The sequence below is a fragment of the Oryctolagus cuniculus genome, chromosome 12, assembly GCF_051225735.1.
Source record: "Oryctolagus cuniculus isolate XC-2025 breed Fujian yellow rabbit chromosome 12, ASM5122573v1, whole genome shotgun sequence".
Taxonomy (NCBI): Eukaryota; Metazoa; Chordata; class Mammalia; order Lagomorpha; family Leporidae; genus Oryctolagus; species Oryctolagus cuniculus.
This window is the reverse complement of record NC_142878.1, coordinates 64,923,523-64,948,684: the sequence shown is the minus strand read 5'-3', so window position 1 is coordinate 64,948,684 and position 25,162 is coordinate 64,923,523. Positions and strand designations below refer to the sequence as shown.

Genomic DNA, 25,162 nt, shown 5'->3' with positions numbered 1-25,162 from the left:
CCCAAGTCCTTGGGCCCCTGCACCCATGTGGGAGACCAGAAGAACCACCTGGCTCCTGGCTTCGGATCGGCGCAGCTCCAGCCGTTGAAGCCAACTGGGGAGTGAATCATCAGATTAAAGACCTCTCTCCCTCTCTCTCTCTCTCTGTGCAACTCTGACTTTCAAATAAACAAATTTAAAAAAAAAAATTAAATAGGGGTCAGCATTGTGGCACAGTGGGTTAAAGCCTCAGCCTGCAGTTCTGGCAACCCACATGGACAGTGGTTCAAGTCCTGGCTGCTCCACTTCCTATCCAGCTCTCTGCTATAGCCTGGGAAAATAGTAGAAGATGGACCAAGTCTTTGGGCCCCTGCACCTGCATGGGAGATCTGGAAGAAGCTCCTGGCTCCTGGTTTCGGATCAGCACAGTTCTAGCCACTGTATCCAACTGGAGAGTGAACCAGCAGATATAAGACCTCTCTTGTCTAACTCTGACTTTCAAATAAATAAATAAATCTTAAAAAATAAAAAAAAAGAAGACACAAAAGATTTCACAGAGTAAAAGGTAGACCCAACCCACAAAGGAGAGCAAAATCTTATGATAACAACTATATACGGAGACTAGAAACCAACATCTAACTAGAAATTGAAAATCAGAAGATGCTGATAATATCTTTAAGTTATTAAAGAAACAATGTGATTAGGAACTTGGATGTTATGACAGGAAAAAAGTGCCTAAGAACACTAGGAAAGCAAATATTTGTAAAATAAAGTTATAAGTTTAACTTTTAAATCAAAAACCTTTGGCAATTAAAGTAACGAGAATTCATTTGATTAGAACTGGAACAAATCTAGTTGATAGAGAATCACATTTCTTCCTTTAAAGGGTCATGTACTCTGATTCTACACATTTTAATCAAAGGTATTTCAAACACTTAATGGAAAATAGATTAAAAGTCAAGTTTATTTTGTTGCAAAATAACTTTAAATCATATGTAGGCAGGGTCTTCAAAAATTCATGGAAAATGTATAGTATAAAAAACTGCATTACTGGTGCTATGGCATAGTGGGTAAAGCCGCCACCTGCGGTGCTGGCACCCCATATGTGCACCGGTTCAAGTCCCAGCTGCTCCAGTTCCTATCTAGCTTTCTGCTGTGGCCTGGGAAAGCAGCAGAGGATGGCCCAAGTCCTTGGGTTCCTACACCCACGTGGGAGACCCAGAAGAAGCTCCTGGCTCCTGGCTTCGGATCGGCTCAGCTCTGACCATCTGGGGATGTGTGAACCATCTGGGGTGTGTGGCCATCTGGGGTGTGAACCAGCGGATGGAAGACTGGAAGACCGACCGACCAACCAACCTCCCTCCCTCCCTTCCTTCCTCTCTCTCTCCCTCTCTCTTCCTCTCTCTCTCCCTCTGTGCCTCTCCTTCTCTTTCTGTGTAACTCTTTCAAGTAAATCAATAAACCTTAAAAAAAAAAAAAACTGCATTACATTCTAACATTTAGCACTAAAGTAAACATCTTTTAATTTTCCAAAAACTTTTTGAAAAAAAGATTTTTGTTTGAAAGGCAGAGAAGAAAGAGAAGAGACAGAAAGAGAGCGAGAGAGAGGGGCCGGCGCTGTGGCGCAGTAGGCTAAAACCCTGGCCTGAAGCACCGGCATCCCATATGGGCGCCAGTTCTAGTCCCAGCTGCTTCTCTTCCAGTCCAGCTCTCTGCTGTGGCCTGGGAAAGCAGAAGATGGTCCAAGTCCTTAGGCCTCTGCACCCACATGGGAGACCCAGAAGAAGCTCCTGGCTCCTGGCTTCAGATCAGCACAGCTCTGGCTGTTGCAGCCATCTGGGGAGTGAACCAGCGGATGGAAAACCTCTGTCTCTACCTCTCTGTAACTGTGTCTTTCAATTAAAATAAATCTTAAAAAGAGAGAGAGAGAGAGAAAGACAGAGAGACAAACAGAGAAGAAGCAAAGAAAGCATGCTTTCACCCACTAATTCACTCCCCAAATGGAAATAACTGCAGGGGCTAGGCCAGGCCAAAGCCAACTCAACTACTTGAGCCATCATTTGCTGCTTCCCAGACACGTTAGCAGGGAGTTGGATCAGAAACAGAGTATATAGAGGCCAGCGCTGTGACGTGGTGGGTAAAGCCAACACCTGCAGTACTGCCATCTTGTATGGGCGCTGGTTCGAGTCCTGGCTTCTCCACTTCCAACCCAGCTCCCTGCTAATACACCTGAGAAAGCAGTAGATGACGGCCAAGTCTTTGCGCCCCTGCACCAGTGTGGGAGACCGAGAAGACGACGACCCCGGCTCTTGGGTTTGGTATGGCACAGTCCAGCCATTGCAGCCATTTGGGGAGTGAACAGTGGATGGAAGATCTCTCACTCTTTCTCCTTCTCTCTGTAACTCTACCTTTCAAATAAATAAATAAATAAATCTTAAAAAAACTGAAACTAATCCAACAGGAAATATAAATTCATTCATTCAAGAATGAAGTAATACATAACTTGGACCTATATCTATACCATATTTTATCCAAAAGGAAAAATAAGCTTTTCAAAATAATACTCAATACTCAGCTCTGTTCTGCCCTTCAACTACTTGGTGAATGGCTTCAACTATGAACAAAGGGTCTCTTACTCAAAATTTCTTTCACATTCTCTTATTTACTTTTTATTTTATTTATCATTATTTGACAGAGACAGAATAAGATAGCTCCCATTCACAAGTTCATCTCTTAATATCCATAGCAACCAGGGCTGTGCCAACCAAAGTTGGAAGCCAGGAGTTCAATCCCAGTCTCCCATGTGGGTGGCAGGAATTCAATCACTTGAGCCATCTGCTGCCTCCCCAAGGTATGCATCAGCAGAAAGCTGTAAGTGGGAACACAGCTAGGACTTGAACTTTGGCTCTCTGACATGAGACGTGCGCACCCCAGCTGGCAGCTTAACCATTAGGGCAAATGCTCAACCCACCAATTTCTCCTTTCAGAACATACGACAAATTAATATATAGATCATCTTATTCTATCCAAGTAACATACGTGGGAGGAAGGGGAGAGAAAAGATACAGAAAGTGGATGAATACGAAAGTCCAAGTACTTCAAATCAAGCACAAAAAAAAAGCCATTCTTAGTAAAACTATGTTAAATAGGTGTGTGTTACATATCACACATGCAGTTCAGAAAGACCAAGTGAGGGTAAAAAAGAATTCTCAAAGCTCTTAATAGATCATTGGTCAGGATTAAAGTAGGTAATATTGTTTTAAAATAAAAGTAAGATGATACATGTTTTAACTCTCAATACTCACTGTATTCCAGCTTCTTTCTCTTCTTTTTCTCTTTCAATTGTTCTTCCTCCTCCCTCAATCCTTCTTCTTCTTCCCTTGTGTCCTCTCCTACAGTATCATAAAATACTGGATCTCGAGGAACGGCTTTCCTCTGGAAAGGTTTAGTTTTGGATCCCCCTTTAACAAGTACAACTTTTCTTTTCAAACAAGTGCAGCCAAACATGCAGTCTGGTCGGCGGCAATGAGCAGGCTGGCGCTTCTCCAAAGCCAGACTGGAACATACACAACCCAGTCGACAGAAGTCATTGTTGCATGGAGGGGCTCGTTTCCTTATGATTGTATGGATGGGCTTAGTTTTCAGAGATGCCTGAAGTTAAAGCACAAAGTCATAATTCCACTAATCATCCCCCTACAGCATGACCAACTTACAGTCACATACTGGTCTGCTGCCTTCTCTGACTCTGAGTACCCATAACAAAGATTAATGTAGACTCATAAAACATAGCCAGGGCTCAGTGCAATACCCCATTCCAATGCAGAGTAAATATTCTAATTATATATTCTAAATACTAAGAATGGATTTATTATCAATAAAAATCATATATAATGTTCTTTGCCAGAAACATGGGTCAAACCTAATCTGTTTCATCAAGTTTCACTGGCACACACTCAGGCTCATTCATTTACAAAGTATCCCATATGAGCGCAGGTTGGTATCCCAGGAGCTACACTTCCAATCAGCTCCCTGCTAATGTGCCTGGGAAAGTAGTGAAACATGGCTAAGTGCAGAATTTTCAGTTGTTTAACAAGATTAGCAAATTCACTTATCCACATGTTGGAAAAGAGATTTTCAGAATGGCCAACTGCCTTTATGTAGAAGAGGAACTTTATTCGAAAGCCCAATCATACCGTCTCCCTTTGCTGGTAGGGAGGGACCCATATTTTTGTGTCTAGGTGGCAAAGAACAAATGGGAAAAGACAGTTCCTCAACTGTCAGCATTAATTAACTGCTGAAAACAATCTTATCTTTCTGCCAAAAATCCCTTTCCCATTTCCCTGTACTAATCTTATTCTAGCCAAGTACTAAAATGCTTCCAAAAAACACCAGATACTTACTTGAGCCGTTAGCAGAGTTGTTAAGGATACATCTGCTCGCTCTTCGGTGATATAGGTCCTTGGTTTTCCTTCCCAAAGTGCACAGTCTTCCAGGTCCATTAGCTTCACCTGAGATTTAGACAAGCCTGGAGGACGAGTTCCCTGCTGCTGCTGCTGCTGCTGCTGCGCTTGCCTCAAACTAAGCTGCTTTGGAAATCCGTTTTCATCTGAAGTTGGCCCAACAAAGTTATTCACCTGATTTTCTGAAACTGTGCTTGAACAGTTCTTGGCAACTTTATCTCCCGGAATCATATGAGAGTGTTTCTGCCTTGGAGACACAGGGTATGGTAAAATGGATTTATAAGATGATTTAGTTCGGCCACTGAAACTTGCCTGTTTGCTTTGAGACTTTGCCTTTCGAGAGGCAGGGGGAACAGAATGAGGCTTCAAAGAGTAAGAGGTAGAAGGGGAAATTATAGATTGCTTCTTTAATACACTATCAAGTGTTCGCACATAGCTAGTACTCTTGGTGGGAAGCTGGTATACTACAGGAGATGTAGGGGCATTGGCAGAGAAACCCATGCTTGTTTCCATCAGTTTGCCTTCATTTTCCAAGTATTCATCTAGCTTATCACTGCAGAAAGCTGAACGGTTTTTCAACGAACCTTCTGAATTTCCACCTAGAAAAGAGACACAAGATACTTAAAATCTAGGACAGATCTTTAGATCTCTAGGAAAACACACCGAAAGAAAAAAAAAGTATTAAATTATAAGCTGTTGAACCTTCCAACATGCCCCTCATCAGAAGGAAGGAAAAAACATAAAATCAAGTGAAATGACTGAGTCTCATAAACTAATTCTAATAAAAGCCAGCCTCCAAAATTATCTTATCTTAAAATCATGAAATTACTGTTCAGTTCTTATTTTTGCAAACTGCTAATTATAAATGTAAGCCATCAACCTCTTTGACAGCTTTGGACTGAAATACAGAAACCATAAACAAGTAAAAACATAACTGTAAAAAACAGAATTAAAACAGACCTCAACAGGACGTCAAGGGATTATTTAAGAGACTAGGATATCTAGAACTCATACAAAATGCTAGGAACAAGGTAAAGCTACAACAAGAAAAGTGTAACATTTAGGTTTCTTTTGTTTATTTATTTGGGAGACAAAGACACAGACACACAGACAGAGATAGTGTCCATCTACTGGTTCATTCCCCAAACTGCCATAACGACAAGAGAGCCAAGCTGGGAACTGAGAACACAATCCAGGTCCCCTCTGTGGGTGGCTGGAATCAAGAGTTGGACAGAGAAACAGCTTCCATGTGCACCAATGTGGGAACAGGTTAGCAGAGATCTAAACCACTAGGCTAAATACCTGCTCTAAACATTTTGGATTTTGGCTGTTTGTTTTTATTTATTTGAGAAGCAGAGAAAGAGAGCTCCCATTTGTTGGTTTACTTTCAAAATGCCTGCAATGACAGCTGCAGCTGAGAATTCAGTCCAGCTCTCCTACATGGGAGGCAGGTGCTCAATGACTTGAGACCTCACCACTGCCTCCCTGGGGTGTGTATTAGTAGCAGGTTAGAATTAGAAGCCAGAGCTAGGCACAGAATGCATGCAGTCTGATACAGGATGTAGGCATCTTCACTGCCAAGCCAAATGTCTACTCCCAAACATTCACTTTTAAGGAACCAAAAATTAGTAAAGAGATAAGCATTACACTATTGTAACACTGAACAAAGATTCAAAGGTGAAAAAAAAAAAAAAAACCTGATTAAAGTGAAGACAACAAACAAGCGCAATGATAAAGGAAGAGCACTAAGAAAGGAGACCAGTTAGCATACACAGTCAAAATGCCTGAATTAGAAAATAGGAAGTAAAACTCAGCAAGGCAATGATTTCCAGTTCATTTTAAACAATGAAAAAGAAAACAACCAAAACTTACTTTTAACAAAAAATTTTGGCTAAATGATTCAGAATATAGTTGCAATTAAAAAAAAATTACCTTCATTCCTAGATGCAGAAGCACTATGAAACTTTCCCCTCCATCCTTTGATCTTGGTAAAGTCATTGGTCTTCCCTGTCCTAGAAACAAAGGGAAACCCAGTATCTACAAAGAAAAAGTGAAACCAATGACCAAAATGCTAGCAAGCCAATATCTAAAGTGTATAAATCACTTATTAATACTATGTCAACAGACAAAACATCTGCCTTAAAATAGTCCAAATGTCTCCAACAAAGGTAGCTTTTAATTTATATTATAGATAACCTAAACTTTAAGAAAGAAATTTACAAATACTATATACTTACCAGGAGAGGCAGGGTTGGTTCCTGTAAGGTTCCAAAATGGAAAGCTAGTGGCTGGAGCCAAAGGTAGCTGTACTCCCAAGTATTTAAGATCAATGCTCATTGTTGGATCCACTGAATTCAATTTTAAGCCCACTACAAGAAAAAAGGACCACAAATCAAATCTCTCTCTATTTTCATATTATTTAACCTTTGGCAGAGGGTTCAGAATGAATTAACAGAGCCAGCATTTCAGCACAGTTCAGCTGATACTTCGGACATCAGCATCCCATAACTTCACTTCTGATCCAATTTCCTGCTTAAGCACACCCTGGGAGACAATAGGTGATAGCTTAAGTACTTGGGTCCCTGCCAGCAACATGGAGACCCAGACTGATTTCTTAGTTCCTGTTCCTGGCTTCAGTCTAGCCCAGCACCAAGTGTTGTGACATTTGGGAAATAAAAAGTCCTAGGAAAGCTCTCTCTCTGCATTCAAATTAAAAAAAAAAAAAAAAAAAAAAAAAAAAAAAAAAAAAAAAAGCAGCAGGAAAAGAAAAAAAAAAAAACCAACAACAAACCAAACTCATTGTTTAGAAACTACCACGACCAACAAAAACACTTCAGGTTTAATCAACATTTCTTCTACAATTTGAAAGCAAATGTGGAAAGCTTTTTAAGCTTTTTATGAACTCAAAATATTTAAATGCTATTTTCCATAGAATAATGAAGCTATAAAGTTAATAAAGGGTAAAGAAATGACATTATTGAAATGAAATTTAACAAACTATTCCAAGCATTAATTTTTAGAGATAAACCTAGAATATTTTCAAAGAAATGGAGTTGGCTATGGGATGTGGGATACACAGCAGACTCATAGAATGACAAATGTCCTAAATAGCACTCTGGCCTCAGAATCAGCCCTTAAGGCATTTAGATCTGGCTAAAAAGCTCATGAGAGTTCCTCAGGCATGGAAAGCCAAGACACTGTGGCAATAAATGACCTAAATGAAAGATCTCTATAAGTGAGATTCCAGAGGTAAGAACAGGCCATCAAGGAAGGAGGTACCTTTCTCTGAAGGGAGGAGAGAACTTTGTTTATGGCCTTGTCTAAATAAGGTTGGGGTTTCTGAACTCAAGAGGCTTCCACAGCCTTGGCAGCTCATGACAAGAGCCTCAGGTGAGGGGCCAGCACTGTGGTGTAGTGGGTAAAGCTGCCGCCTGCAGTGCCACATCCCATATGGGAGCTGGTTCGAGACCCAGCTGCTCCACTTCTGATCCAGCTCTCTGCTATGGCCTGGGAAAGCAGTGGAAGACGGCTCAAGTCCTTGGGCCCCTGCATCCACATGGGAGACCCAGAAGAAGCTCCTGGCTCCAAATTGGCCCAGTCCTGGCCGGAGTGAACTAGCAGATGGAAGACCTTTCTCACTCTACCTCTGCCTCTCTGTAACTCTACCTTTAAAATAAATAAAACAAATAAATTAAAAAAAAAAAAAAGAGCCTCAGGTGATTACTTATGTCATAAATAAGAGTGTTAACTGTTAAATCAACAACAGGAGACACTGTACACTTATTCTCTATGTAGGATCTCTGTCCTTAATGTGTTGTACTAAGTGAATTAATGGTAAAAAATAGTTTTCAAACAGGACTTTATGCTTTGTGTGTCTGTGTGGGTGCAAACTGTTGAAATTGTTACTTAGTATATAGTAAGTTGATCTTCTGTATATACTATATTATAAAGATAATTAAAAATGAATCTTAATGAAGAATGGGATGGGAGAGAGTAGGAGACGGGAGGGTTTGCCGGAGGGAGGGTGGTTATGGGGGGGACCACTATAATCCAAAAGTTGTACTTTTGAAATTTATATTTATTAAATAAATGTTTTCTAAAAAAACTAAAATGGAGTCAGCATCACTCAATTACTAAAAATATTTAGCCAAACTAAGTTACTTTCAAAATTTTAAGTCTTGCTATTTAAAGGAGGCACAAGGGAGGTGGGGAGAAGAAATAAAATAAAATAAAATAAAATAAAATAAAATAGAAAAAAAGGAAAGCAAAGAATTCAGTCTTAGACCTTGAAAAGTAAGTAGCACAAGGATTACAAATTTAACTGCTTAATAAAACTGAAGGGACTGGCACTAAGGCTTAGTAGGTTAAGCCTGTGCCTGCAGCACCAGCATCCCATATCCAGCTCTCTGCCATGGCCTGGGAAAGTAGGAGAGGACAGCCCAAGTGCACAGGCCCTTTGTACCCACGTGGGAGACCCGTTAGAGGCTTCTGGGTCCTAGCTTTCAACAGTCCAGCTTTGGCCATTTCAGCCACCTGGAGAGGGAACCAGCAAATGGTAAACACCTCGCTCTCTCTCTGCCTCTGTCTCTCTGTAACTCTGCCTTTCAAGTAAATGAATAAATCTAAACAAAAGAAAGAAAGGGAGAGAGAGAGAAAGAGAGAAAGAAAAGAATGCAGCTGAATACAATTTGACAGGTGCCAACAAAGTGCTGCAGCTGGCTAAGCAGCACTAACATTCCATATGAGCTCAGGCATAAGTCCTAACTACCCTGCTTCCAATCCAGCTCCCCACTAGTATGCCTGGGAAAGCAGAAGATGGCCCAAGTACTTAGTCCTCCAGGTTCCTGGCCTCAGTCTGACCTAGCCCCAGCAGTTGAGGTCATTTGGGGAATGAACCAGCAGATAGAAAGTGTCTCTCTCTCTCTCTCTCTCTCTCTCTCTCTCTCTCTCTCTCTCCCTCCCTCCCTCCCTCCCTCCCTCCCTCCCTCCCTTACAAAGAAAAATTTTAAAACAAAATAAATACATTTTAACAACTTTAGGATTAAGTAAAAACTTAAGCTTAAGGAAGAATCCAAAAGCAAGTAAAAAGTGATGGCTCACAGAAACATTTTGTTTGGCTTTGATTTCATTTTAATTTATTTGGAAGGCAGACAGAAGGAGCACAAGCATGGATGTGTGTACAACTCCTATCCACTGCTTCACTCACCAAATGTCCACCAAGTCTGGAACTAGGCCAGAATGAAACCAGGAGCCAAAACTCAATCCAAGTCTCCCACAAGTAACTGGGCTGGAAACAACTACCTGAGCCATCACTACCTCCCAAGGGTCTGCACTAGTGGGAAGCTTCAATCAGGAGCCAGAGAGGCAGCCATCATACCCAGGCACTCTGATATAAGATATGGACATCTTAACCACTAGGCTAAATACCTGCTCCTGGCTTTTTTTAAAGGACGTTTAGGGGCTGGCGCTGTGGTGTAGCATTAAAGCTGCTTGCCTGCAGTGCCGGCATCCCACATGGATGTCAGTTTTGAGTCCTGGCTGCTCCTCTTCCGATTCAGCTCTCTGCTATGGCCTAGAAAAGCAGTGGAAGATGGCCCAAGCCCTTGAGTCCCTGGCACCCACATGGAAGACCCAGAAGAAGCTCCAGAGGCCTAGCTTGAGATTGGCCCGGCACTGGCTGCTGTGGCCATCTGAGGAGTGAACCAGTGGATGGAAGGCCTCCCTCCCTCCCTTCCTCCTTCTCTCTCTATCTCTCCCTCTCTCTCTCCTCTGCCTCTCTGTAACTCTACCTTTCAAATAAATCAATAAATCTTAAGTCTTTTTTTTTTTTTTTTGACAGGTAGAGTGGACAGTGAGAGAGAGACAGAGAGAAAGGTCTTCCTTTCTAATGGCTGCTGTGCTGGCGCGCTGCGGCCGGCGCACCGCGCTGATCTGAAGCCAGGAGCCAGGTGCTCCTCCTTGTCTCCCATGTGGGTACAGGGCCCAAGCACTTGGGCCATCCTCCACTGCCTTCCCAGGCCACAGCAGAGAGCTGGCCTGGAAGAGGGGCAACCAGGACAGAATCCAGCGCCCCGACCGGGACTAGAACCCGGTGTGCCGACACCACAGGCGGAGGATTAGCCTATTGAGCCGCAGTGCCGCCCACAAACCTGGTATTATCTGCTACTACTACTTAAAAAAGGATATATATATAACTGACTCCAGCTTCAAAGGAAAATATGGGAAGAACAGAAAATATCAGACCCACATTCCCATATGACAACAAACCACTGTCTCTTTAGAAGAGGTGCCATATGAGGCCCGTGTTTTGTCACAGCAAGCTAAGCTGCTGCCTGCAATACCAGCATACCATATCAGGGTGCCAGACCCCAACCTAGCTCTCTGCTAACATGTTTAAGAAAACAGCAGAAGACAGCCCTAGCGCTTGGACCCATGCCACCCATATGAGAAACCCAGATGGAGCTCCTGGTTCCTAGCATTAGCATGGCCCAGGCTCCAGGTGTTGTAGCCATTTGGGGAGTGATCAAGCAGGGTGGAAGATCTCTCTCTCTCTCCCTGTCACTCTGTCTTTCAAATAAATTTTTTTAAAAAAAGAAGAGGGGCCAGCGCCATGGCTCACTTGGTTAATCCTCCACCTGCGGCGCCAGCATCCCATATGGGCACTGGGTTCTAGTCCCGGCTGCTCCTCTTCCAGTCCAGCTCTCTGCTGTGGCCCAGGAAGGCAGTGGAAGATGACCCAAGCACTTGGGCCCTACACCCGCATGGGAGACCAGGAAGAAGCACTTGGCTCCTGGCTTCGGATCGGCACAGCACGACGGCCGTAGCGGCCATTTTGGGGGTGAACCAACGGAAGGAAGACCTTTCTCTCTGTCTGTCTCAGTGTCTAACTCTGCGTGTCTAATTAAAAAAAAAAAAAAAAAAAAAAAAAAGAGGTTTATGTGCTCCAAACCACCAGAACATACAACTTTACCTCCCAAATATGAGCAAATTTCACTTTATTTTACCCACTTAGTTTCCAAAGAATTTGACTTGACATCCATTCCTTAAAGGAAAAGATTACAGTTTTGCCTAAAGTATCTGTAAGAAAAAGCAAAAAAATCAAACTAGAGCCAACCAGGAAATAACAGGCAAATAGACCAGAACAAAAATGCTGCCTGCAAGCATATTTACCTCTAGAACTAAGACTAAAACAAATGAGGAAATTAAGAGATTACAACATAAATATCATAATCCTACATTATTGAAGTACTGTATATAATGAATACAACATGGAAGTAGGAGGGAGAAAAAGAATATGAACTGATATTATTTAAATAAAATAGCAAATATTGTAAATAGCAAGACTACTATAATGTAATTGTGACTGCATTACCCAGTCCAGACCACTTGGATTGAGATTGGGACTTGTATACATTTTTTCCTAAAGATTTATTACATTTAACTTGTAAGGCAGAGTTACACAAAGAAAAGGACAGAGATTGGTATTCCATCCACAAGTTCACTTTCCAAATGGCCACAATGGCCATGGCTAAGGCAAGTGAAACCAGAAGCCAGGAGTCTTCTGGGTCTCCCACGTTGGGTGCAAGAGCCCAAGCACTTGGGCCATCTTCCACTGCTTTTTCCAGGTACATTAACAGGGAGCTAGGTAAGAAATGGAGCAGCTGGGACTCAAATGGTGCCCCTATGGGATGCCAGCAGCATTGCAGGCAGCAAAGCAATATCAGACCCACACTGATTGAGCAGGCACTGTGGCAAAGCAGATAAAGCTGGCGCCTGCGCTGCTGGCTCTAGTCCTGGCCAGAGTTGAGCCGATCTGAAGCCAGGAGCTGGGAGCTTCCTCCAGGTCTCCCACATGGGTGCACGGGTGCAGGGGTCCAAGGACTTCGGACATCTTTTACTGCTTTCCCAGGTCACAGCAGAGAACTGGATCAGAAGACAAACAGCTGGGGCTCGAACCAGCACCCATATGGGACACTGGCCCTGCAGGCCAAGGCTTTAACCCACTGTGCCATAGCCCTGGCCCCTATTCCACTTCTTATCCAGCTCTTTGCATTGGCCTGGGAAAGCAGAAGAGAATGGCCCAAGTACTTGCACCCCTACACCTGCATGGGAGACCTGGAAGAAGCTCCTGGTTCCTGGCTTCAGGTTGGCCCAGCTCCGGCCATTGAGGCCATTTGGGCAGTGAACCAGCGGATGGAAAACCGCTCTCTCGCACGCAACCTCTCTCTCTCCCCACCTCTGCCTCTCTGTAACTCTGCCTTTCAAAAAAAAAAAAAAAATCTTTAAAAATATCATTCTGTCACACAAAGCTGTCTCTCATTAAAGCAGAAATTCTTCAATAAAACCATTTGATTCACAAAGATTCGGGGCAATGGGGCCTGTGTTGTGGCATAGCAAGTAAAGCCACCACCTGCAACATCAACATCCCATATGGATGCCTATGCAAGTTCTGGCTGCTCCACTTCCAATCCAGCTCCCTGCTAATGCACCTGGGAAAGGAACAGAGGACAGCCTAAGTGCTTGAGCTCCTGCACCCACATGGGAGACCCCAAAGAAGCTCTTGACTCCTGCTTCAGCCTGGCCCAGCCAAGGCCACTATGGCCATTTGGACAACGAACCACTGGATGAACAACTTCTCTCTGCTCTGTCTCTATATTTTACTAACTCTGCTTTTCTTTTTTTTTTTTTTAAGATGTATTTATTTGACAGTGTTAGACAGTAAGAGAGACAGAGAGAAAGGTCTTCCTTCCATTGGTTCACCCCCAAAATGGTCACTATGGCTGGCGCTGTGCCAATCCGAAGACAGGAGCCAGGTGATTCCTCCTGGTCTCCCATGCAGGTGCAGGGCCCAAGCACTTGGGCCATCCTCCACTGCCTTCCCGGGCCACAGCAGAGAGCTGGACTGGAAGAGGAGCAACCAGGACTAGAACCTGGCACCCATATGGGATGCTGGCGCCACAGGTGGAGGATTAACCAAGTGAGCCACAGCGCCGGCCCCCCAACTCTGCTTTTCAAATAAAATAAATCTTAAAAAAAAAAAAAACCACGCATAGATATTTGACACAGCAGTTAAAGATGTCTCTAGGACATCTACCTCCCAAATCAGAATGCCTGTGTTTGAGTCCTAGCTCCACTTCCAATTTAGCCTTCTGGTAACATGCACCCAGGGACCAACAGTTTTGCCTCAAGTGGCTGGATCTCTGTCACCTACGTTGGAGACCCAGACTTGGTTCTCAGCTCTGGCTTCAGCCTGGCCTATTCCTGCCTGTCATAGGCTGTTGAGGGTGAACCAGCAGATGGGAGACAGCTCTCTCTTTCAAAGAAATTTTCTTAAAAAATGAATGATCATTTTATAAAGTAAACTTCTGTCTGACAATTTATAATTTTTTGACTCTTAGAATCTTACATACACAGTCCTTTGAAGAGAAACCTGGTTCAGAGTCAAAAACCCCATAAATTACTCCATGAAACACAATAAAATCAAAGATATTAAAAATGGAAATATGGCCCACAATCTTTTACTACAATTTACTTTCATGTTAATAACTATAGATATCATTATTATAAAAAGGAAAAGAATAAGCAACATTATAGTGAAATAAAAATAATCATGAAAAATTTAAATTCTTGACACGACATCAATTATATAAAGTATATTTCTGCCACATAAGGAATACACATATATTTGAATACATAAACATACTACTAAGTATTTAAGTTCAAGGAGAAACATTCTCCTCCAGAAGAAAAGCAAAAACACAGAGAAACCAAAGTTAAAAAGATGGGGAAGAGCAAACCTGGGCTATAAGAATAAACAGAGAAAATACTACTTCTTACCATGATTTTTTTCTATATAAATCAAGATAAAGAATATCTAAACATGTTTTTTAAGTTAAAGAGAAGAATTATAGAAACAGGAAAGAGAAAAATGCAGATAGACATGCTGAAAGAAATGAATCCAGGGTAGAAGGGATCTCTGGAGGAAAAACAGAAAAGGAAGGAAAGAGAAAGAGGATAAAAAGAAATAAGAGAATCAAAGAAAACCTTGGCTTGTATCTTTTAGAGAACATTACCCTCTTGAAGACCAGGATGTATCACTTGCTTGTGCCTCAAGGACTTCAAATCTTCTATTAAATCCTTTTCTAACTGAGAAATTCGTGCTCTGCAACCTAGTCACGAAACAGGCAATGATTAAGATATTACATACTACATAAGAGTGAACACTGTGTATTTTACCATTAGAGCCCAACCATACAGATATCTCATTTCAAATTATATGATACCTGGGTCATTTGTGGTTGATGCCTGTAGACTAGAGGGTTCTTCTGCTGTTCCATCAACAGTGTGAATGTCCAGTGCTTCCTATAGATTTTAAAGAAAAAATGTAGGGTATTATCACTTTAAAAAGTACATCAAGGCCGGCACCGCGGCTCACTAGGCTAATCCTCCGCCTAGTGGCGCCAGCACACCGGGTTCTAGTCCCGGTCGGGGCGCCGGATTCTGTCCCGGTTGCCCCTCTTCCAGGCCAGCTCTCTGCTGTGGCCAGGGAGTGCAGTGGAGGATGGCCTGAGTACTTGGGCCCTGCACCCCATGGGAGACCAGGAAAAGCACCTGGCTCCTGGCTCCTGCCATCGGATCAGCGCGGTGCGCCGGCCGCAGCACGCCAGCCACGGCGGCCATTGGAGGGTGAACCAACGGCAAAGGAAGACCTTTCTCTCTGTCTCTCTCTCTCACTGTCCACTCTGCCTGTCAAAAAAAAAAAAAAAAAAAAAATCAAAATTTAAAAAGAAAAATTAAAAAAAAGGAGGAAAATGCCATCATGCAAACAGTGTTGACTCCAAATTCACACAACAGGAACAATTTTTTCTTATTTTTTGCTATTTTCTAAATGTTCTATATTAATGTTACTGTACTAATCCGAAGGAAAAAAGAGAGCAAAAAGTCAATATAATATCAGTTAACAGACCTCAAACTGGACTTAAACCAGTTTGTACACTGATTTATCAGAAACTACATAAAGACAGGTTACTAAGGGGGCCGGCGCTGTGGTGTAGTGGCGGGTAAAGCCTCTGCCTGAAGTGCCAGCATCCCATATGGGTGCTGGTTCGAGATCTGGATGTTCCACTTCCGATCCAGCTCTTTGCTGTGGCCTGAAAAAGCAGTAGAAGATGGGCCCCTGCACCCATGTGGGAAACCCAGAAGAAGCTCCTGGCTCCTGCCTTCAAATCAGCACAGCTCCAGCCACTGCGGCCATCTGGGGAGCAAACCAGTGAATGAAGACCTCTCTCCCTCTCTGTAACTCTGCCTTTCAAATAAATAAATAAATCTTAAAAAAAAAAAGGTAAGTTTTAAAGATAGGTCACTAGCCAATCAAGAAAAATTATAAACAGGTAGAAAGAATTAAACAGTTAGTAGAACATCGAACATTAATGTAGCCAATTTAGAAAGGCTTCTATAAAAATCTAAAAGAATAACCTGGTTGAAGAGTCCACAGAGAATAAACAAAGCAATTATTGGTGTATTAGAGAACAGAGCTACTACTACTCATTAAAACTATGGGGAGGAAAGGCTGGGATCTCAAAAGAGTTAATAAACTTTTCAAGTATTATTATTCCTTTTCGAGTTAAAAATTCCAGTAAGACTCAAATATTAAAAAACAGAACAGAGGCCAACACTGTAGTACAGTGGGCTAAAGCCTCCGCCTGTGGCGCCAGCATCCCATATGGGCGCCAATTTGTGTGGCTGCTCCTCTTCTGATCCAGCTCTCTACTATGGCCTGAGAAGGCAGATACTTGGGCCCCTGCACCCTCGTGGGAGACCCAGAGAAAACTCCTGGCTCCTGGCTCCAGATCAGCCCAGCTCCTGCAGCCATTTGGCATTTGGGGAGTGGACCAGCAAATGGAAGACCATTCTGTCCCTCTGTCTGCAACTTTACCTTTCATATAAATAAAATCTTTAAAAAACAAAAAAAAAAAAACAAAAACAAAACAAAACAAAACAAAAAAACAGCTAAATGAGTGAGCATATGACCTCAAAGGTAAGCCTCCAGCTGGGACATCCTCATACAGGAATGGCTGAGTTCCATATCAGCCTCTGGCTTCTGATTCCAGTTTCCTGATAATCCAGACCCTGGGAGGCAGCAGTAAGGACTCAAGTAATCAGGTTCCTAGCACTCATGTGAGATACCTGGACATTATTTCCACTGCCCAGCCACTGCAGCCATTAGGGGACTGAACCAGCTAACAGGAGCTCTCTGTCTCACTATCTCTAATTAAAAAAAATTCTTAAACCACATAGCTAAATACAGTGCAATCACAAACTGAAATCTAAGTAGATATAATTTTTATGTCTATTCAAACAAACTATCTCAAATTGGTCACTCAACCAAATCAAACACTCTGAAGACATATTCTCCCTTTCACAAATCAATGAATTCATCAAACTGGATTCTAAGTTAGTTACCAGCCAGTATACAAATCAAGAATAACTAATTAGCTTTAAAAAGAATGCTGAAAATTAATAATCTTACCTTTGATTCAAAGGAAACAAAAAGAACACCATCTACATCCTCCAAATCAGGCTTTACATCTGGAAAGGTAGTCCCAGAACCCACAGGGATGTTCTTTGTAGAACTTAGAGACCTTCCTGTGTTTTTGGGTGGTCTCCCTGCTTTTGAGAATTTCAATTTCCGTGGCCTTCCTCTTTTTCCAGGAGTATTTGGAGGGACATTCTGATGAGTGCTTAGAGCCTTTGGAGTAGTTGTAATCTTAAACATAGTTGTTCTCTTTCTGGCCAAATCCTCTTTTACTGAAAATAAGTTCCCAGCAGAATCCTTTGAACTCTCAAGTACTCCTTCTGTGCTGATGCCATCAAACATTTCCGGGTATTTCCACTGAGGCTCTTTAAATAAGGGATATTTTTGTACCACTCCAAGATCTGGTGAAAGCTTCCTAAGACCATTTTCTGATTCCCTGCCTAAACAGAAGCCAGTACCACTGGAATTTTCAATGTATGCAGGCAAATATTCGAATTCTGACAACCCAGATTTATCTTTCCGCGACATGGAAAGCATATTATCCGGCAGCTCAGAAATCTTCACTGTACTTTTGGTGACAGCACATGGCTCCAGATAGACTACTGGCATCTTCCCAGCATCTAAATTGAACATTTTTGCTTTTGCAACACCTGATGGGCTACTTGGTAGCCATTTAGAAGACTGATGGTCAGCTTCAAGGTTACCAACTTTATTGTGCCTCTTTAGTTGTTTCTCTAGTATAGGGTCATCATCGCTGTTTGAGTAGACATCTGTTTCTTCATCTGTCTCTTCCTGTTTCACAGCGACCCCTTCTGGGCACTCACCAAGCTCATAGTCATAATCATCTAGAGGTTCCTCTTTAATAACAACCTTGAAGTTTCCATTTGGATCTAATGGTGAGGCAACATGGGAGCCGTCATCAAAACTGTTGGCAACAAAACTGAAGAGATAGGGAAGAAGAGATAAAAAGTACGAAACTATACATAAGTAAGTTAAAGAGGAGGGGGAAAAGTTTTTCTGAAACCAAGTAACATATCAGATTTTATGAATAATTTCTCAAAAGCATTCTCCATATCCTAGAGTCTCAAAAGCAGTTAATATTACATTTTCATATTTTTGCTATTCTTCACTTAAAAATATACAAAATAAAGAGTAAAGTTCCCTTTTACCATTCAAAATGCACTATGTTTCTTTCATTATTTTTCATATGAACTCAGTTTTACAAGTCAGCTAGCACTGACCTAAAACACAAACTCCAAATTCCACAGAGATTAACAACTGTCAATATAGTAAACACACGTCCATCACAATAAGGAATCAGGAAAGGGCTTTCAAGCTGACAGATGATTTTTCTCTTTTGCGTCTGAGATAAAATTAATGTAACATAAAACATATTAACCATTTAAAGTATACATCTCAATGGTTTTCAGTATATTTACAATGCTGTTACCATTTTTGAAACTGAAAAACTGACTTTCAATGTAAGAACCCACTGATAATGCTTCCAAATTAAAAGGGTAGGGTAGTTGCATGATTCATATAGATTACGTATAATTTATCAAAAAATACCATAAACATCTGGTTCCCTACTCATTCTAGTCACTAAAAACATAAGAACTGTATTGATGCACCTTGAGAACAGAAATAAAGAATTAATTATCATAGATTCCATATAAAGTGATACAGCTAGAATTCTCAGATACACAAATGCTATTACAATCTCTGCATCCCTCAAAGCACCAACACACAAAAAAATGTTAGCAATACAGAAAAAGTGTGAAAACTGGTTTTAGGAAAACTACACACATTCACAACACATATTCATTAACAAATAATATGCAATGAACTAGATCTTTTCCATCTGCTGGTTTACTCTCTAAATGTCTGCAACAGCTAGGGCAGGGCCAGGCTGAAGCCAGGAGCAGGGAGCTCAATCCAGGTCTCCCATGTGGATGACAAGGACCCAAGTACTTGAATCGTCACTTGCTGCCTATCAGAATGCAGAACGGCAGAAAGCTGATCAGAAGCGATGGTACAACTGGAACCTACACTCCAATATAGGATGCCAGAGTCCCAAATGTCATTTAAACCACTACACCAAACACCATTTTCCCAAAATACACTCTTCAATTTACTCAAAGACATGAAAAAGCCAGAAAAAGTGAGGATCTAAGGAGCTACAATAAAAATAGGGGCAATTTAATTCCGTATCCAATAAAAGAGGCAATTCTGCATCCATTACCTTTATTACTTAAATTGCCTTCCTAAAATATTGAACTGTAGGGAGCCAGTGCTGTGGCATAGTGGGTAAAGCTGCCACCTGCAGTGCCGGCATCCCATATGAGCACAGGTTCAAGACCCGGCTGCTCCACTTTCAATCCAGCTCTCTGCTATGGCCTGGAAAAGCAGCAGAAGATGACCACCCAGAGAAGCTCCTGATTCCTGGCTTTGGATGGGTCCAGCTCTAGCCATTGCAGCCATTTGGGGAGTGAACCAGTGGATGGAAGATTCTCTCTGACTCTGCCTCTGCCCAACTCTGCCTTTCAAATAAACACATAAACAAATATTTTAAAAAAAGATATTGACCTGTATAAATGTTATTTCTCTGTTCCAAAGAATTTCAGGGACAGGTATTTGGTCTAGCGACTAACCCACAGGTTGGAACACTCATATCCCATTTATAAGTGTCTGAGTTCAGGTTTTTCCCTGGCCCAACTTCAGTTTTCTGGTAATAGGCACCATAAGTGGCAGCAAGTGATGGTTCAAGTAGTTGGGTCCTGGCCACCCTCATGTGAATTGAGCTTCAGGCTTTGGCCTGGCCATTGCTTACATGAGTGAGCCAGTGGATAGGAGCTCTCTCTGTCTCTTTCTCTCTGTTCTCCTTCTCTGTCTCTTGAATAAAGGAGGAAAAAGTCCAAAAAAGACATTTGAAAGGCTTCCGAAACTAAAAAAAAAATAGAAACATACTGGGGTACCTTCCCAAACCCAACATAATTTATGCTCAGTCCTCAGTCCTTTCAGTTTAATCTCTCTCTTTTATTTATTTATTTATTTTATTTATTTTTTGACAGGCAGAGTAGACAGTGAGAGAGAGAGAGAGAGAAAGGTCTTCCTTTGCCGTTGGTTCACTCTCCAATGACTGCTGCGGCTGGCGCGCTGCGGCTGGCACACCGTGCTGATCCGATGGCAGGAGCCAGGTACTTCTCCTGGTCTCCCATGGGGTGCAGGGCCCAAGTACTCAGGCCATCCTCCACTGCACTCCCTGGCCACAGCAGAGAGCTGGCCTGGAAGAGGGGCAACCGGGACAGAATCCGGCGCCCCGACCGAGACTAGAACCCGGTGTGCCGGCGCCACAAGGCGGAGGATTAGTCTAGCGAGCCGCAGCGCCAGCCCCTTTCAGTTTAATCTTAACCAATATGTCCCATTTTCTTAAATATAGGACATCTATAAAGATGTAAATTGTGCAATATATATACCACATGTGGCTAACTTTGAAATGTATGTTACGGGGCCAGCACTGTGGCACAGCAGGTTAAAGCCACCACCTATAATGCCAACATCCCATATCGGAGTGCTGGTTTAAGTCCCCCAGTTGTTCCACTTCTGATCCAGCTCCCTGCTAATGTGCCTGGGAAAGCAGTAGAAAATGGCCCAAGTTCTTGGGCCCCTGATACCTATGTGGGAAACCCGATGAAGCTCCTGGCTCTTGGCTTCAGCCTGGCCCATCCCTGGCCATTTGGGAAGTGAACCAGTAGAAAGAACATATCTATCTCCCTCCCTCCCTCTCTCTCTCTCTTTCTGCCTTTCCATTAAATCTTAAAAAAAAAAAAAAAACACGTGTCACTGAAATATTCATAGAATGGAAAACTTTGGACTTAATGGGTTAAATAATAATATAATCCAATCACCCAAAATACTTCACTTTTCTTTCTCAGTGCAATAGAATACATTTCCAACATCAAATTATCAATAGAGCAGAAATTTTTTCAGCATTTGCCAACTCAAAGTCATTGTCTTATAAAACTTAATCTCATACATGCATAAGCAACATAAATGTCATTATCTAGCCTTATACAACTTACTTATATAAGACCTTGACCTTACTGGAAAATCCTTCAACACAGGACTTCTACTTCAGTTAGAATGTACAACATACTCCACCCCCAAATCACTTCTGCCGTTTTCCTAAAAGTCATAGATGATGGGATACAAGTCTAATAAATGAACTGAATTTCAAAGGGCCCAACCTTCTCTAGGTGACCAAAGATTGCTACTGCTTTCAGTCCTCAGAGCTATTCATATTGCCTGAAGACACAGTGAGCAAATAAAAAATGGAGCTAAAGGCAAAGGACAATTGCTGGAACACAGAAACCTGTCAAACTGTGAATGCCTTGGCATAGGCAGACTGGAATCTGGAAGACTTCAAAGAGAAGATCACTCCTCCTACCATCTAAATATCATCCCAGAGAACTTCAACAGAATAAGTGGCAGTGATGCAGAAGCTTGGCCTAAAAAGACAGAGAGAGCTTTGTACTTTCCCAGTACTTAGATCCTAAGGTCTTGGCCAAGAGAAGAGCCAAATCACACACTTAAATAAAGTCAAAAATAAGGTGAAATTTACTCAAGTGATAATCCATTTCAAATCACTTAGTCTGAAGGACAGAACAATGAAAAAAAATCACTTTAAAAAGAAGAAAGTGGAGAAATATTTCAAGAGAAAATGAACAAAAATCTTGAAAAACTCAAAAGACTTAACTGATAGATTCAAGTAGCTCAGGAAACATCAAAAAGGATAAACACACACACACACACAAATCATACCCATACACATCAAGCCCAGGGTGCTAAAAACTGAGGCTCAAAAGAAAAACCTTTTAAAAGCATGAGAGGAAAAACAGCAAGCACAGTCACTGGAAGCACAAGAGCAACAGAACCACTAGACTGTCTCACCATAGCTATGTAAGTCAGAAGACAATGGAGTACACCCACCATAAAATGCTGCAATAAAATACAATGTGAACCTAACATTCTACATATAACAAAAGAAGCCTTTAAAATTAAAGACATCTTCAGAGAGCTGAAAGAATTCAGACTGCACAAAAATAATACTTCCTGTGATCAGATGTTAAGACAAAAGCTCTCATCACTTGTACTTAAGTATATATAGGTAAATCAATGGCAGGCAGATTATGAAGAACAAATTCCACTATCTCTAGCCATAGGCAACATGATCTAAAATAGAAAATACTGAGGCATACACTAAAAATTACTAGAACTACAAGTGATTTCTCAAGATTGTAGTATCCAATAACAATACACATACCAAAGATGTTTTCTTATGCCAGCAGTGAATGTAAAAAGTAAAACTGAGAAAACAATTCCATTTAAAATAGTAAGAACAAGAACAAAACACTCAGTAGTAAATTTAGCCAAAGACATACATGACATATCAAAAAACTACAAAATACAGGTGAAACAAATTAAAATGACCTAAATAAGTGGGAAAATATTCCGTATTTATAGAATAGAATATTTAACACTGGTGAAACAGAAGTAATCCCTAAAGTCATCTATGGATTCAATACAATTCATGTCAAGACGCCAGCTGAAAATATTCATAGAAAGTTAACAAGCTGATCCTAAAATTCACATGAAAATGCAAGAGAACCACCCCCACTACCATCAGTTTCAAAACAATCTTCAAAGATAATTAACTTTTGAGAGGGCTCAACACTTCAAAATTACCAAACATACTACAGTGCTACAATAATTAGAGTGTGAAGTTAGCATAAGACCAGAAATACACATCAACTAAACCAGGGGTGGGGAATGTTTGCTCTGCCAAGGGCCATTTAGATATTTATCAAACCATTAACAGGCCATACAAAACTATCAATTTAAAAATTAGCCTGTTTTGATTTACTGAATTTTGAGTCCCACCTGCAGCTGTCTTAGAAGGGCAAATGATTCTGTGGGCTGGAACAAAATTGACAGTCCAGAAATAAAGGCCCACATTTTTGTCAACTGATTTTCAACTGTCAAAGGTGACAAGACAATTAACAGAGAAAGAATGGTCATTTCAGCACATAAAACTCTATCCACACAATAATCTATACACACACATTCAGGCTAACACTATTCAAAATACTGAAAAAGCAGAAACCTTACTGTGCAACAACAGATAAATAAATAAATAAAATCTGGCAAAATCCACAAAAAAGAATATTATTTGACAATCAAACCATGATGAAGTAGATTCATGCTACAACACAGACAGATCTTGGAAAAAAAGCCATGCACAGAGACCATCTACTACTACATGACTCTTTTTACACAAAATGTTCAGAACAGGCAATCTAGAAACAGATGGTTATACAAAGTTGTGTGGGGCTGGGGACTGGTTAAAGGAAATGAAGAGTGACCAATTAGCAGAAGGGTTTCTTTCCAGAATAATAAAACGGGTTGTGATAAGTCCGCACAACTCTCTGAGTTTACTAAAAACCACTCAACTGTATACTTCTGAAGGGTAGATTTTATGGTATGTGAATTCTATGTCAGTTGTTTAAAAGCTAGAAAACCAGAAATACTAAAGGAAGCTCTTCAGATCAACAGGAAATGAACCAATAAAAAAACAGGTGCAGAAGTGAATACAAGGCTCAGAAAAAATAAGTATCTGAGGAAATATAAGATCTTTGTTTCAAATATTTATTTCTCTGATAGGCAGAATGACAAAGAGGGAAACAGAGAGAGGGAAACAGAGGTTCCGTCTGCAGGTTCACTCCCCAAATGCCTACAACAGTCAGGGTTGGGCCAGAACAAAGCCAGAAGCCCAATACTCAATCTAGGTCTCCCTCACTGGTATCACAGACTCAAACATTTGAGTCATTACCCAGTGCCTCGTGCCTCCCTGGGTGCACATTAGCAGGAAGCTGGATCAGAAGCAGAGGAGCCAGATGCAAACTAGGCACTCCAATATAAGATGCAGGTGTACCAAGCAGCGTCTTAATCATCTTTGATTTCTAATTGGACTGTTTATTCATTTACATTTAGTGTTATTACTGACGTGGCTGTTTTTTTTTGGGGGGGGGGTTTGGTTCCTTGTTGTTGTTGTTAAGATAAGTTCATCTGAGAGTCAGAGTTACAGAGAAAGAGGGAAAGAGAGGTATCTTAAATCTTCTGGTTCACTCCTCAGATGGTTACAACAGCCCAGGTGGTGCCAAGCAGAAGCTAGGACCCAGGAGCTTCACCTGGGTCTCCAACATGGCTGGGAAGGGGCCCAAGTACCTGGGCCATCCTCTGCTGCTTTTCCCAGGCCACTAGCAAGGAGACAGACTGGAAGTGGAGCAGCCAGGACTCAAACTGGCACCCATATGGGATGCTGGCAATGCAGGCGGCAGATTTACTAGCTACGCCAAAACAGCAACCCTTGAAGTGGCTGGGTTTTAAACATCTTTTCTTGCTATTTTCTATTTGTCCTATCTGTTCTGTTCATCTTTCCTAGTTCTCATTTTGTTTCTCAAACTGCACTTGTATTAACTATCCATTTTACTTATTAATTCATCCATTTATTTTTACTAAGAGGACAGTCACACGGACCCAGACAAGAGAAAGGGCTTCCATCTGCAGGTTCACACCCCTAAAATGTGGTAGGTCAACCAGAAGATGGGGGCCAGGAACTCAATCCAGATCTCACACATGGGTTGCAAGGACACAAGTATTTGGACCTGCCTCCAAGAAAATAATTCGATGAAACTCCACACTCATTTTTAAAAACTCTCAGGAAACTGGAGAATGGAAAAAAAAGTTCTCAATATGATAAGGGGCACTACCACAAAACTATTCCCAAGGGTGAGCATTTGGCACAGTGGTTAGATCATAGCTTGAGATGGCCATATCCCAAATCAGAGTGCCCAGTTCAAGTGCCCATTCTATCACTTCTAATCCAGTTTCCCACTAATGTGCACCCCAGGAAACAGCAGATGATGGCTTAGTACTTAGGTCCCTGCCACCTACAAGGGAGACCCAGATTAAGCTATGGGCTATTGGCTTCAGCCTGGCTCAGCCCTAGCTATTGCACATAGTTGGGGAGTGAACCAGTAGAGACCAATGTGTGGTACAGCATGCTAAGCCACCACCTACAAGGCTGATATTTCCTATCACAGCATGGGTTTCATTCCCAGCTTTTCCA

General features: G+C 41.7%; 1 protein-coding gene across 50 annotated transcripts in view; it reads right to left on the bottom strand.

Moving 5' to 3' along the window:
* MGA (MAX dimerization protein MGA) overlaps positions 1-25,162 on the bottom strand; it is a 154,652-nt gene that overhangs the window by 47,172 nt on the left and 82,318 nt on the right. For all 50 annotated transcript variants that reach the window (XM_008269141.5, XM_070054032.2, XM_089310118.1 and 47 more), the window contains exons 3-9: positions 16,969-17,914; positions 14,723-14,801; positions 14,513-14,608; positions 6,677-6,808; positions 6,372-6,476; positions 4,380-5,038; positions 3,285-3,630 (exon numbers count right to left, since the gene is read on the bottom strand). In XM_008269141.5, coding sequence (XP_008267363.3) covers positions 3,285-3,630; positions 4,380-5,038; positions 6,372-6,476; positions 6,677-6,808; positions 14,513-14,608; positions 14,723-14,801; positions 16,969-17,914 — 2,363 coding nt within the window. The remainder of the gene's footprint in view (positions 1-3,284; positions 3,631-4,379; positions 5,039-6,371; positions 6,477-6,676; positions 6,809-14,512; positions 14,609-14,722; positions 14,802-16,968; positions 17,915-25,162) is intronic.